At 34.3% G+C, this 14961-nt stretch overlaps 1 protein-coding gene and 1 pseudogene across 2 annotated transcripts in view; one reads left to right on the top strand and one right to left on the bottom strand.

Moving 5' to 3' along the window:
- Positions 1 to 14961, top strand: part of Scamp1 (secretory carrier membrane protein 1) — a 97282-nt gene that overhangs the window by 45956 nt on the left and 36365 nt on the right. For both annotated transcript variants that reach the window (XM_026393249.2, XM_026393250.2), the window contains 3 exons: positions 8841 to 8939; positions 10290 to 10398; positions 12521 to 12649. In XM_026393249.2, coding sequence (XP_026249034.2) covers positions 8841 to 8939; positions 10290 to 10398; positions 12521 to 12649 — 337 coding nt within the window. The remainder of the gene's footprint in view (positions 1 to 8840; positions 8940 to 10289; positions 10399 to 12520; positions 12650 to 14961) is intronic.
- On the bottom strand, positions 1868 to 2624 carry LOC113185952 (large ribosomal subunit protein uL30 pseudogene; annotated as a pseudogene).

The raw sequence follows: 14961 nt of genomic DNA on the forward strand, positions 1-14961 counted from the left end.
ACGATCTCATTCTAATTTGTGAAGTCTGATTTGCATGGGAGAGGGATATGCAGCTTTGCTCTTTCAGACTTGGTTTTTCATTCTGCCTCCAGAATCAGCTCCCCTATCCTTTTCCTGTTCTGTCCCAGTTTTGTCCTTTGTTTCTGTCCCTGCACAGTCTGCTTTTCTCAGTACAGGTTTGTCCAGGTATTGACAGAATAGTGGCAGACATGGTCCAGGTTGGTCAAGAGGAGAAGGGCTTCTCTTATTCTGGTACATCCAGTCGTGATGGAGTGTCGTGTCGTCTTTCCTCTGCAGATAGGTTTTTTTCGCTATCTGAAGTTTGAATGAAATGTCAAATGACGATGCTATTTAGTGTCCAGTGAGACGGAGAGGTCTCAATTGTGTCTTCTTGTGTCTCTTCTTGTGTCTCAATTGTTGCTTATAGTAAAATTTCCTCCCTATTCTTAAAGTAGAAGTTCCTTCATTGAGGGTTTACTGATGATAATTCTTTAGTATTTATTGTCACCTTGGTTCTGTGTATGTATGTGAGAAGTATGATTTAATTCCTTTTGCATTGTAATTGTCACGACTGACACCCCAGAAATAAAATATAGCTTAAAAAGAGAAAAGCTTTACAGATTTATTTAATCAAAGTTTTATGTGACATGGGATCCTTCAGAAATGAAGACCCAAAGACCTAGGGAAACTGTTTTTATGCTTAAGTTTGTTGGAAGATGGACATTTTGTAGAAATGTGATTGGACAAAGGGGTTTGATGCATTGATGATAGGCCTGGTTGAGTTTCCGGGGTCTGTCTATTTAGGTTCTTCTTGGCCTCTCTGTGTAGCTTTCCTTTCTCCTGGATATGGATCATGACCTTCCTGGTGTGAGGGTGGAAAAGGGACAGAGTGACCTTTCTAGATTTTGTGGCTTGATTTGGAGAAGGAGAATGAGAGAAGGCCAGAGAGACCTTGCTCCTGAGGCCAATTTCCTCTAATTCAAAACATTGAGTGTGTCATGGTGCCATACGTTGAGGTAACATGTTTGTGAGCCCCAATTGTTCTCAAAAGTTTATCTGACTGAATTTACAGTTCTACATTGATAGTTGTTTTCTCTAGATTAACACACTCTACTTGGGCTTCCAAGAGCAGCCAGCTCTTGGTCTTAGTGACATTCCTTTATGTGAAATGTTCTTTTTTCTCTTGCCATTTTAAGATCACTTGTTTTTAGGGTTTGTTATTTCACTATGATGTGTTTTGGTATTAAATTTTTTAAAAATGTGTGAAGTTTTCAGTCTGAGAATTAGTGTCCTCACATCCTGTTTGCACACTGATTCTTCATTCTCTGTTCCTTTCCTTTGGGATTCTGAATTATATGTTAGATACTGTTATATGATCTTATCTCATAACTTCTAATATTTTCCAGTTTTTAATTTCTTCATGCTGCATTCTGTATAGTTTTCTTTAGCTATTTTCCCATTATTATATCTTCATCTTTATGTAGTATACAGTTTAACTTATTTATTAAATTTATGCTTTCAATTGCAGTTTTTATTTTTAGAAGTTCCTTTTGTATCATTTGAAACTAGATCATTTTGAGAGTCTCGTTGTTTAGTCAAACTTTTATTAACATCTTTTATTTATTAAACATACCTATTTTATATTTGATCACTTCAGTATATTCCGGTCTTATTTTGTATTTGTTAACATCTGTTGGCCCTTTCTCAAAGTGGTTTGTTTCTTGTATGTTTAAATCACAAGTCAAAGTGACTTAGACTTGATAAAAATTCTTTGTAATCTGTTCTTATTTTTATTTTAATGTTTTTAAATTTGAGGGCAGTTACTGCTGGCTGATGGCCAGATTACAAAAATACCATGCAAGATACTTTAGTTCATCCTTTTAATAGGTCTGTTGGCCTCATCTCTTCTGTTGCTGGCATCTCTGCCTTCTACAAAATGGATGGTCTTTTTCTTCATCCCACCTCATTTAGAAGATAATTTGAAGGGTCATAGGAAGTTGTTTGCTTCTTTGAAGCATTTTCCAACAGTACAAATCTCATGAATCAGATTCTTCATGCATATGATTCCATGCTTACCAGAAGATCAAACAATGAAAGCATGAATAACCCTTGAAGTATAGTCAAGGCAATCACTTCTTATTGATTTTTGCCATAGCCACATTTGTAGATCATCTCATTTACTGATTTCAGGTTATGGTATTCCCATGCAATATATGGTTACACAATCTAGCATGCTAATTGAAGCCCTGTTGCTCTTAACAAAGGTGCCATTGAAGATCAGGTAAAGGTGAAGAAGCTGGAACACCATGAACATTTGGGCTCATGCTATTGATATGCTGCTGATCCTGATGATAAATGCCAGTTTGGGTTCTTCAGGTACATAGAAGTTGCCATCTTTTCTTAACATCCTAGCAATTCGAATTTCAGTTTTATACATCTGCCTGTATTCCTTGTGGTAGTGCTTAGCTTTTTCTAGATATTCTTGCTTCCTCCTCAACTTTCAAAGCATGTTTGGGGCAAACTTCATTCTCAGATGCTTAATTTTCAGCTCTGTGAAAATTTCTTTGCCATTTCAATAGGGTTTTTAGCACAGCAGATACCTTATTTTTCTTCTTTTCTGTACCATATATGGTTCTATCCTGAAAAGAGGTAAATCCTGGTTTTAAAACATGTTCCTGTACCTTTACAAGGTACCTAAGGTTCTTATAAACTGGGATTCTTTGTAATGATAGTTTAAGCTTAGAATAATTTTCATCTATGTGGATAGTAGGAATTCTGGTCCCAGATATGCAAGTTAGTAGGTTTGTGATTAGGAATTAAAGAAGATTTCCTTCTTCTTCAATATTCAAAGTCAAAGACAAGGTATACAAATATTCCCACCATTTCTCACCATTTGCTTTTTTCTTGCTCGTTCATGAGAATGGAGCTTCTGACTTTATGTGGGAATCTCAGATCTTTTAGTGTTACCAATCAGTATTTTTTTCCTCAGTTCTGGAAAAAAATCACCAAAGGCAAAGCATAGCTTTTTTTTATATTAGTTGCTCTTTTTGATGTTACCAGCTCTAAGCTCTTAATGTTACTGGCTCATTCAAGAGTTCTTTTTAAAAAAATTAATTTGTTCTTTTTTAGTTATACATGATAGTAGAATCTATTTTGACATGTTTATACAAACATTGAGTATATCTTATTCTAATTAGGCTCCCACTCTTGTGGATGTACATGATGTTGAGATTCACTGTGGTGTATTCATATATGTTCATAGGAAATTTATGTCTAACTCATTCTACTGTCATTTAAGAGTTTTTTTGCTCAATTCAAGATAGAAATCACAAAGATGCAAGCAGTATCATCTGAACAAGGCTTTATTGGGACTTGGGACTTATGCTCTAGCACAAGGGGGACAGTACACAGGGTATGGTTCTGGGATTACTTGCTGAGGACAAGAGGAGCAAAGATTATATAGACAAAAAGGGTGGGCTCATTCAGGCTCACAGTTTGGTGTTGCACAGGATCTCAGGATTTCTGTGCACAATTTGTCAGGACTTTGCTCTCTGTAGTACCTGGGTTTGCATCCCAGTGGTATTGGGTTCACAAAAGATACAGGTACTCATTACTGCTGTTCTGCTAAGATCATATATCAGTCAAGTTCCTAAACCTGGTCATTGGTAGAATTTTTTTTTTTTTTTTTTAAAGCAGCTTGCTGGTTCAGTGGGAAACCTTCACCTGCTTACTCTTGTCTCTGCTTTCCATCAGCTCCCATGCTTCATCTGCAGCTTATTAAACCCTAGTAATTTGTTTATTGGCATGCTTTCAAGGCCTCTCTTTCTTGAATTTATAGTTTCTCCTACTTTCTGGTCTCCCAGGGTTTCTTGTTAGTTTATTCATGTATTTACAATATTTTTAAAATAAATTTTGATCCAGTATTTTTATTTTTATTTTTTTAATATTTATTTTTTAGTTGTAGTTGGACACAACACCTTTATTTCACTTGTTTATTTTTGTATGTGATGCTGAGGATCAAACCCAGGGTCTCGCACGTGCGAGGCGAGCGCTCTACTGCTGAGCCACAACCCCAGCCCCAGTATTTTTAGATATTATATATCATGGGTTTCTATAAATGTGTGGTCTTCTGCTTTGTAAAAAATGGCAATCTTGAGTGGATTGTTCTATTCATTCATTCATTCATTCATGTGCAAAAGTGAAAACTTGGAAAAGAATTAGGAATGATCATCATCTTTAATAATTATGGCAGGAGTCTTCCTCTAGAGTTGTACTTGGTTTGAGGTGGCTAATCAAGTGTGTTGTAGCTGAAGAAAATACTGGGTCTCAACTGGACAGAGATTTAGCTAACATCTACAAGTGTAAAGAAATTGTGGAGATAGTAGCTGTTAGATTAATATCAGTGCTATTATAGATTTGTTGTTCTTTAGCATTGCTGTCTTGCAAGCAGTTATAATCTCAAATGTATCAAATTACTAAATCTAATCCACTTTCACCCTTATCCATTGATTTATTTCACTTAATACCTCATTTGTTATTTAATAATAAAGTACTAACAGTAAGGTTTCTGCAGGGTGAGTTCCTGGGTAATTTCCTAGTTTTTCCTGAGGTATGCTACCAAATTGACTTCACCAGGCACTTTATTTAGTCAATGTTTCATTGTCACTGCTTATTAAACCAAGTGGGCAGGACTTTATGATCATACTTTATCTAACTGGAGAACAGTTAAAACTGATTACCTTCAGGATTTTTTGGCTATTAATATGAGATACTGGGATGGGGAAAACAGGCAGGACAAACAGAATTTATGATTCTTTTGGTAGCAATATTATAAAGGTGATTAAAATACAACAAAAGCAATTAATCCCACTATCCAGAAATAATCACTATGAATATTTTGATCTATTTTCATATTTTAAATGTTAGAATTATACTGTATATTCACCTTTGTTTTATTTTATTTATTTTTATGTGGTGCTGAGGATCAAACCTAGTGCCTCACACGTGCAAGGCAGGCGCTCTGCCATTAAGCTACAGCCCCAGCCCGTTAGCTTTGTTTTATAACTTACTTTTATCACTTATTATTTGTCCAAGCTTCCCCATTATATTAAATACTCTTTCAGAAATTTCTCTTTCTGTTTTTATGGGGCTGGGCGTGGAACCCAGGGTTTTGTGCTTGCTAGGCAAGCACGCTACCACTGCACTGCACACCCAGTTAGCCTTTAGAGCTTTTAAATAGCTGTATAATATACCCCCCTATGACTGAATCATAATTTATCTGACAATTTCCCTATTTTTGGGCTTTTAGATTGTTTCTAACTCCCCTTTAATAAATAAAGCTATAATTAGCATTCACGGCTTACTCATATTTGTGAATATCTTCAATTATCTCCTTGGGATATTTTTTAAAACCAGCTATTCATGGGACATCGGTATAAATGTTTCTGTGGCTCTTGATATACAGTGCCAAATTGTGCTTCAGGATTTTTATATGTGCTTGTTTATACTCCGTGTAGAAGGATATTTGTTTTATTACATCTTTTCCAAAATGTAGCGATACTTCTGTAGTAATAATTTTAGAAGTAATCAGGTTAAATTTGCACTCCTTTGATTACTAATGAGGTTGCATTTTATGTTTACTTTCCTTTTTGTATTTAATAATCTGCATGTTAAACGGTGTTTCTAAAAGTGCATTTTCCCCCAGTAACATGTTTATCTATTCCTTACTAATTTTTTATCTGTTGTATTATTGCTTATTATTTAGATTTTGCCTTTAAATCTTGGTTGTGAAATAATTTATGTCATCAAAGTAGTATACTTTCATGTAGTCAATTACCTTTTCATGGGGTAGAGTGCTTGCCTAGCACGTGTGAGGCACTGGGTTTGATCCTCAGCACTGCATAAAAATAAGTAAGTAAAATAAAGGTATTGTGTCCATCAACAGCTAAAACATTAAAAATAAAAAACTAAAAATCTTTTCATTGTGATTTCTCTCCTTTCATCTCTTGGAAATGTTTGGAATGGTTATTCTCTAACCCAAGATCAAATAGTCATCTGTACTCTATGTAACTTGCCTACTCCTACTGTCTTTCTTTTTTTACATTGGATTTTTAATCCATTTGGAATTTATTCTGCTGAGATACAGGGATTTGATTCCCCACTCCCAAATTTAAAGAACTGTCCCAATACCATTGGTTGATAGTCTTTTCTATTTCCACTGACTTGATAGGTTATCTTAGTTAATGCTTTAATTTTCATCTATCACCACCATTTTGAATGTACTGTATATTCCAGATTTTGGTATTGTTAGAGTTTACAATTTTCTGTCTCCTGATTTTGAAATAATATGTCATTGGTTTTGCTTTTTTTTTTTTTTTTAGTGTGGTCCTGGGGATTGAACCCAGGGTCTTGCACATGTTAGGCAAGAGCTCTGCCACCTAGCCCTTTGCACTTTTTGATTAGTAGGGAGGTTGGACATCTTTTCATATGCTTATTGGCTACTCCTGTTCAGATCTTTTGTCCATCTTTCTGTTAGCTTGCATTTGTATGGATTTGTTATAATAACTACAATCTGAAATTGCTACCAAGAACATATAAAAATTTGTGATTTGACTTTGTTCAATTTCAAAATAGTTGAATTTGTCAGTCTGTTGTAGTTTGTGTGTTTTCTAGTTTTGTTTTTTTTTTTTGTACTGGGGATGGGTCACAGGGTGATTTAACATATATGCCCAGGTCTTTTTAATTTTATATTTTGAGACAGGGTCTTGCTAAGTTGCTTCGGCTGGCCTTGAACTTGCAATCCTACTTCAACTTCTTAAGTCACTGTAATGACAAGTGTCCATCACTGTACCTGGCTAGTCTTATTAATGATGAGTAATTATTCTAGGCACCGTTTGAGGCATTTGAGATACACCATAAACAAAACACAAGATTTCTAGAGCTCACGTTCAAGAAGCTTTTGCTCTGAGTTGGTAAAAATATTCATTCACCTTTTTTTTTTTCTCCTAAAAGTATGTAAGTTTTACTGTTTTACTTTTAGGTCATTGATCTACATTGGATGTATTTTTGTATGTAGTATGAAGTAAAAAATCTAGTTTTATTTTTCTATGTGATCATCTATTTATCCCAGCACTATTTTATTGATTAATAACATTATTTTTCCACTATTTAGTAGTGTTACCTCTGTTGTGTATCAAGTTTCTACATTTGAATGGGTTTGTTTCTGTACCTGTTTTGTATGTTGGTATATTTTTCTGTTCTTGTATCTATATCATATCCTTAGTTAATGCAGCCTGGTAGCAAGCCTTGATATCATAGGTCCCCCTATTTTATTTTTCCATTATAATTGTTTGATCTGTTTTTAGTCTTTATTTTCCATTCGCATTTTAGAATCAGCCATACTTTAATTGTTATCTTTGATTATGACTGGCTTCCTTTTCAGGGTTACTCTTTGCTGAGTTGGGGTAAAATCCTGTTACATTAGTGGTATTTTCCATTTTGAATGGTGCTGACCTTTCAACTTCTCTAGGTCCTGCCTGCCTGTTGTTCTCTCTCCCTCCCTTCCTCTCCCTTTTTGTGTCCTGCCTTCTCAAATTTCTGTCATCCTTTCTTTCTTTTCTTATGGTCATTCTAAATAATTCTTTAAGAATGTGTTTTTTTTTTTAAATTTAAAAAGTAGTATATGATGTACATGTTGGGAGAGGAAAACAATATAGAAATATAATAAAACAAGAAGTGAACATTTCTGAAAACTGTTTCCTGGGTCTTCCAGATATTTTCTGAATATGTATAAATCTGTGTTTATTTTAAAAAAGATAATATGCATACTTCTCTGTAGTTTCCTTTGTTTCATTAAGTATTTAAAAAGTCATTCTTCCATAGCTTTTATTCATCTTAATGTCTGCACTACATTAAGATGTATGTATGGTAGGTAATTCAATTCCCAATTTATTTTGTATATACATATACTAATATATTTATTCATGGGGCTAGGGTGTGGCTCAGTAGTAGAGCGCTTGCCTAGCATGTGTGAGACACTGGGTTAAATTCTCAGCACTGCATATAAATAAATAAATTAAATAAAGGTCTATCAACAACTAAAAATTATTTTAAATATATATTCATTCCTCAGTGTCTATACTTCAGGTATATACCATAATTTAATAATTCCCCATGGGCTCATAGATACCTGTGTACTTTTTGGTCTTGAAGCTGCTTTCAAATGCAGTTCATCTTTGTTGGCAAAGTGGAGGTCATGGAGTTTATTTTTCGATTCTCCATGCCTTCCCCTTTACTCTTCTCAAGGGGTCTTAGGGAGGTTCTACCAAGAGGTCTCCTATAGACTTTCCAAGACACAGGCATGGAGCTTTCTGAAAATGGAAGAATTGGCTGCAAACCTGAGTGTAGTTTTTTTAAGAGATGGGATTTCACTGTGTTACCAAGTAGAACCCAAACTCCTGGGCTAAAGTAATCTTGCCTCAGCCTCCTGAGTAGCTGGATCATACCCTGATACTCACTATCATTCTTTAGTTTGAGGCTGTCTGCTATACTGTAAAGAAATCCTTAAAAGATTTTTTTTAACATGTGGTGTTCTGGAGGAGAGTGTGTGTGGTACAGTGTTAAAGGTAGTAGGAAAATTGTATAATTGAGAAGTGAATGAGTTTGAGAAATGGAGATGGAGAACTTAAGCACTTCTTTGCCATACACTCAAGGCTGAGAGGGCAGGGGACAAAGAGAGGCAGATTTTGGGATTTTGCTTTTTTATTAGTATTATAACTTTTGAAGGAAGTTTAAGTTGGATCTCTGTCTTATATAATTTGTCCTTTTCTTAATCTTCCTAGCCTCCACCAGGCAGTGTGAAAATTCCCAATGTACCCAATACACAGCCAGCAATAATGAAACCAACAGAGGAACATCCAGCTTATACACAGATTGCAAAGGTTAGTTTATGATAACTGTGAATTTATAGTAGAAATTATAGTATCAATAACATTTATAGTATCAATAATATATTGATACTATAACATATTGAAATCATAGTATTAATAACATTTCAGAGCAAAGTAATTTTTTGTACTGTTGCTGTCCTTATTTTTTAAAAAGCAATTTAATTTACTTTTGAGTCTGGATTAGCCATCTTGTCACAGCATGTACTCCCTTTTCTCAGCCTGTAGCATTTGCTTTATTCCACTATTAGGAATTATTAGTATATCATCTTGGTGTACAGTTTGTATAATGAAATTTTTCTTGCCTTTTGTCTCAATTTTTTAATACATTAAAATTCTTGCGAGGCTGGGGTTGTGTCTCAGTGGTAGAGTCCTTGCCTAGCATATGTGAGGCACTGGGTCCGAACTCCTGCATCACATAAAAATAAATAAGTAAAGGTATTGTGTGAATCTATAACTAAAAATATAAAAAAATTTTGCCATTATGGTAACAATGAGACTATAATATACTGAGAAACAGAGTTACAGTATATATTAAACAGAGACTAGCAGGAGGAGGTAGAAGATGGCAAAAGTCATAGAAAAATGGAGGTAAATAAGTTGCGTGGCTTAATACACAAGCAGATGTAGTTTTTAGACTTGTTAAGCCTATAGTTTTTCACCTTGGTGTCTTATTATGTTTAAGGTATTATAAAATATTCCTACATTAGTAGGAGCCTTATATGTCATTTAACCTAGTTTATTAGAGCCAATTCAATTGCCCCCCCATCTTTTTTTCTATTTGTCACTTTTCTTTAGTTGTTCCCTTTACCTCTGTTCTCACTTTCATTTAAGCACAAAGGTCACCTTAATTTCATTTTCCAGAATATCTGAAGACTGACTAGTCAGTTACTGAGGGGTTTTTCCTGTCCTGTGGGCTCAACATTCCCATGGAGAGTTTTCATAACTGAAAGACTAGAATGGGCTACAGATCTCTATAATATTCTCTGAAATTGTAATCTTCCAACAAATTTCTGTATTTTGGAAGCACATTTGAATTAGTTTTTAAAAAACCTTTTATAGTAAAGGGGCTTGACTTTAGGGTCACTATGCTGCTACTGATCTATTTTTCCAGCCTTCTTATTTTTGGGGGATAGCATCTCCTTAAGTTGCCAAGGCTGGCCTCAAGTTTGCAATCCTCCTGCCTCAGTCTCCTGAGGAGCTGGGATTATAGGCATGTACCACTGTACCTGGTTGAATTAGATTTTTAGATTTCTAAGATGGTAGTGAGAGAGAAGGAGATAGCTTATAAATGATAGAATATTTTATAATCTGACTATTCACATATTGATAATTTTTGTTTAGGAACATGCCTTGGCTCAAGCTGAACTTCTTAAGCGCCAAGAAGAACTAGAAAGAAAAGCTGCAGAATTAGATCGTCGAGAACGAGAAATGCAAAACCTCAGTCAACATGGTAGTACTCAGAGAAGTTTGAAATAAAAATATCTATCCCAGCTCTAGGTCATTTGATTTGTGGATAAGATCCTGCCCTATTTTCCTGTTCTAGCAAGGAGATCAGACACAACAGATTGCCTACTTGATACTCTGTAGCTCTCTGATCCTAGCTAATTTGCATAGTCTTTTGATAGATTAGAACAAAGTTGGCCTCATCACAGAGAAAATGAATGCAATTTTGATACCTTTGGTTCATTCTCAGCCCAGGAGCCTTTGATTCTGCTCTTGGGCTCTCTGGGTCTATTGAACCTTGTAAGTACGTTTGAGTGTGCCCCACATTTGATTCTTACTGGATAAATTCAGTCCAGTTTCAAATTATTGGCTGCAATTCTCACAAGTACATTATCTTTGTCAAAATATGTTGGAAAAATATGTTTATAGCGACCCCAGGAAGCCCAGGGTATTTATATGATGCCAAAGAAAGAAATTTGCCATGACATTTTTTCAGGCTGTTATTACTAAGGATCACTTGAAGGGAGTATTTTAGGGGAAGCTAGCAATCTCTGGATAAGAAGGATTAAGGGAGCTGGGAAAGTCATTATTAGAATGCCTGGGGATGGAATAACACATTTAGGACAACAGTAATGAACAGAATTATTTCTTCCTTATTTCACAATGTGTAGATCTAGGGCCTCATGAAGACACATTTATTCTGGGTCATCTTCTAGCTTGCAGCATCAGTGATGGCATCTACAGGAGAAATGAAAGGTTTAATATGGGGACCAATGTTTCTAAAATATCTTTAACTAAAATTTGTCCTATTTTCTTAGCATCACTATAAAATGATTTCCAAGAGAGGTTTTAGGAAGGGAAGTAATTAACAAAGAGTAAGAAATAAACAGATTGGTATCTATTAGTACATTTTTCATCTATTAATTCATATTTAATCCTTAGTACTATCCTATGAAGGGTGGCACTGTTGTTCTCATTTTACATAGATGAAGAAATTAAGCCTTCAAGAGGTGAAGGTGCCCACACTGGCTTAGCCAGTAAGTGGTGAGGCACTTGTGGTTCCGGAGCCTTGATCTTCACTCTGATTTTCTGCCACTTCTCAGATCGTATGAGACTGTTATGGGAAATGTCTAAACTGTACAAAATTTGAATATTATAACAACTGTAATTGAGGGAGCATGCTGGGGAGAATCAGAAGTAGGTCATACTTTTTTCCATTATGAAAATTTTCCTGGTCTACAGATGTCTTTAGAACTTAATTTTTTTAAAAAAGTTGTGGGATGTGATATTTAAAATTGGAAAGTGATCTTTTGTTGATTATTTTTACCTTTTACTTTTATGTTTGACTTCCTGCTTTATTTTTAATTTTTCCCTTGCCATTTCTTAAGTCTTATTTTTAATCTAATTTCTTTATATAGATACATTTTCTCTCCTCATAGTTCAAATTTTTTATGTAGATTTTTGAGGATGCTATAATTTTCCCACTTCTTTCTTGTGATTTTTTTTCATATTTTCTCCCTGTTTTGTGGTTTTCTCACATATGTATTTTGGGCGGTGGTCTTTTAGCCAGACTTTGAGATTTCCAAATTTGATTCTTTGATGTTAGTTTCATGGAGTTAACAGTAGAAAACTTGAGGTTCAGAAGATGGTGTCTATAGGAGAAATGAAAGGCTTAATGGGGATCAGTGTTTCTAAACTACCTTTAACTAAAGGTCTTTCTTCTCCACAAGGGTTAGGAATTTTAGCAGAATTATAATGAATGATATAAAATGCTGAGAAGGAAATTGAAGTGGAAAAACTGGCTGGCCTTTCCATGATAGCCAAATTTTAGGGCAGAGTTATGGTGTATATACCTGTACTTTCTTTTTTGTGTCTGGTTTCTCCTGAGCATTAATGGTGCATGCTAAACATGATGTGATGTGACACTGGAAAGCTATTTTACCATCTATTATTTTCTAAAGTGATATTCTGAAAAAATTTTAGAAATGTAAAACTTGGCCTTCAAATTTATAGAAATGCAAAGATAGTGTTACATTTTAAAATGTAACATCTTTTAATAGGTTTCTTTACTATGAAACCAGTAAGAATAAAACATTTGATATAAGTAACTTTTTGTTTTCAATTTACAGGCAGAAAAAATAATTGGCCACCTCTTCCTGACAATTTTCCTGTGGGACCTTGTTTCTATCAGGATTTTTCTGTAGATATTCCTGTAGAATTCCAAAAGACAGTAAAGCTTATGTACTACTTGTGGATGTGTGAGTATAAAACAAATTTTTTATTTGTTTAAAGTTTACAATTTTTGTTATTAAAAATCTATCATATCAGAACTGATATATTGAGGATAGGATAGTAAACTGGTCTTTTTCTGTAGATCTTAATAATCATATTTTTCAGAATGAAATATCATATTTATATACTTAAAAATTGCACTGTATGTGGCAGTATAAGCCCTTGGCTAAGGATAACCTGTAAATTGAGAACTGACTTTTGAGGAAAGGTTACCTTCTCTGTCACATGGGTGGGATTTTGTAATGATCCTTTTTCCTTCATGGAAAGAATCATAGACATGATTTGCTTTGAAAAAATCATGCATACTATTTTTATGCTTAAGAAGACGATTTAAATTCTTTTAAAAGTAGGCATGATGGCTACTTTTTCAAAGGGACATAAAATATTATAATATTATAAACCATAATTTAAATAATAGCTTTGGGCAGTTTACTTTTCATTTTCAAGTGGTGTGAGTGCTTTTATTCTTGAAAGTACTTAAGTAATACAGTTCATCTTATTGAATAGAACAGTAGCGCAGACGTTTTAGGCTGTGATGCTCGCATTGCTTTGAGTGTAATTACAACTCATAGAATACTAAAATAAAATGTCAAGCTGTGAATAGTTTTGCTGTGTGTATACAGACTTCCCACTTACTCGGTTTTATTTTTATTCTAGACAGTAGTCTCAACCTCACTTGATATCATCATGTCAGTCGGGAAGCCAGCAGTTATGGCTTCTCACCTATGTGACAGTGGGGGAGGCATGATTTTTAGGGTACACACTTAAAGAATGAAATTTGTGTTTTTACTTCATGATTAGTGAGACTTTTTTGCCATCCTAAATAGATTCTTCTTAAGAGCACTCTTCACGTAGGTGAAGTCATTTTGGAATATGAGAAGCAGTTCCTTCTGGATAATCCTTTTTTTAATTTTAACTCTTAGAGGTTTCTTGTTGAGATTTTCTTTTTAGCCTTTATCTCTTGCTGGATCACCAGTATTGCTATTATTTTTTTAATATTTAAGGTGTGATTTCACACATACACACATGCTAACCAATTCATTTAATCAAATATATCTATATTATAGCTGCATATATATTTTATGTATGTATTTTTTTCTAATGGACAGAAATTGGCCTAGCATTTTGTAAGTTCTTTAACTTAATAAAAAGAATTTCTTGTCCTTTTTGATGAAGGGAGATAGAATTCTGTCTGAAGAAAATTATACAAGGTATTTAATAAATAGAGATTGAGTGGGGAAGATGGTTAATTTCAACTAATAGTTGACTACCAATACTGATGGTTTCAATGCTGATATCTGTTTTGTCATCAAAATCTATAATGTTCTGAATCTCTGAGAAATAATGTAATTGAGTATAGTTTCCCCTAATTCTGTTCAGTTGGTAGATCTGTTAACTGGTATTCGAGAGGACTCAAAAATTCCGGTTGGGATTCTGTCTTGAAGAAGCATTTTTGGAACAAAATAATGTTTACTGCCAGCTTAGTAATATGCCTAAATTTTATAGAATTTAGGCTGTTTTAGGAAGTTATTTTCAAGAATTATCTACTATTGATGATTTGGGATTGACTAATGCTTCTACTGTAATAATAATAATGATATTGAGAGCCAACATTTGTGGATTTATTTGTTCCAATCATTATACTAATCTCTTATATATATTATCTTCTTAAGTCCTAACCACATTGTGAGTCAGGCACTATGTTATTTAATTTTGTAAGTAGGGAAATTAAGCTTAGAGGATTTGAATCACTTGTCCAAATCACACAAGTAATGCTGAAGTTGGATAGCCAGACTGGAGCCCTGGGTCTAGGTTTCCATGTTATACCATTTACAAGTACCAAAATAAAGAAATAATGTACATTTAAAAATGAATATGATGAAGATAAGTCTTCAAAGGTATCTGACCTAGGGAAAATAATTTACCCTGTACATGAACTGAATCAATTAGAAATATCACTGAGCTGAGTATGGTGGTGACTCATTCCTATCATCCCAGCTATTGGTAAGGCTGGTGAGGAGAATAGCAATGTCAAGTCCAGCCTGGCAACTTGGTGAGACTCTGTCCCAAAATAAATGAAAGGAATGGGGATGTAGTTCACCAGAGTGCTTGCCTGGCATGTGTGAAGCCTTGGTTTTGATTCAGTAGTACACCTCCACACCAAAAAAATTACATATGTATTATTATATACATTATATATATGATATATATGTGCATATACATGGAAATATCACTGTGAAATTAATCTTAACCCTTTTAAGTGTTTTTTCTAATTAAA

Source organism: Urocitellus parryii, chromosome 1 (assembly GCF_045843805.1).
Source record: "Urocitellus parryii isolate mUroPar1 chromosome 1, mUroPar1.hap1, whole genome shotgun sequence".
NCBI lineage: Eukaryota > Metazoa > Chordata > Mammalia > Rodentia > Sciuridae > Urocitellus > Urocitellus parryii.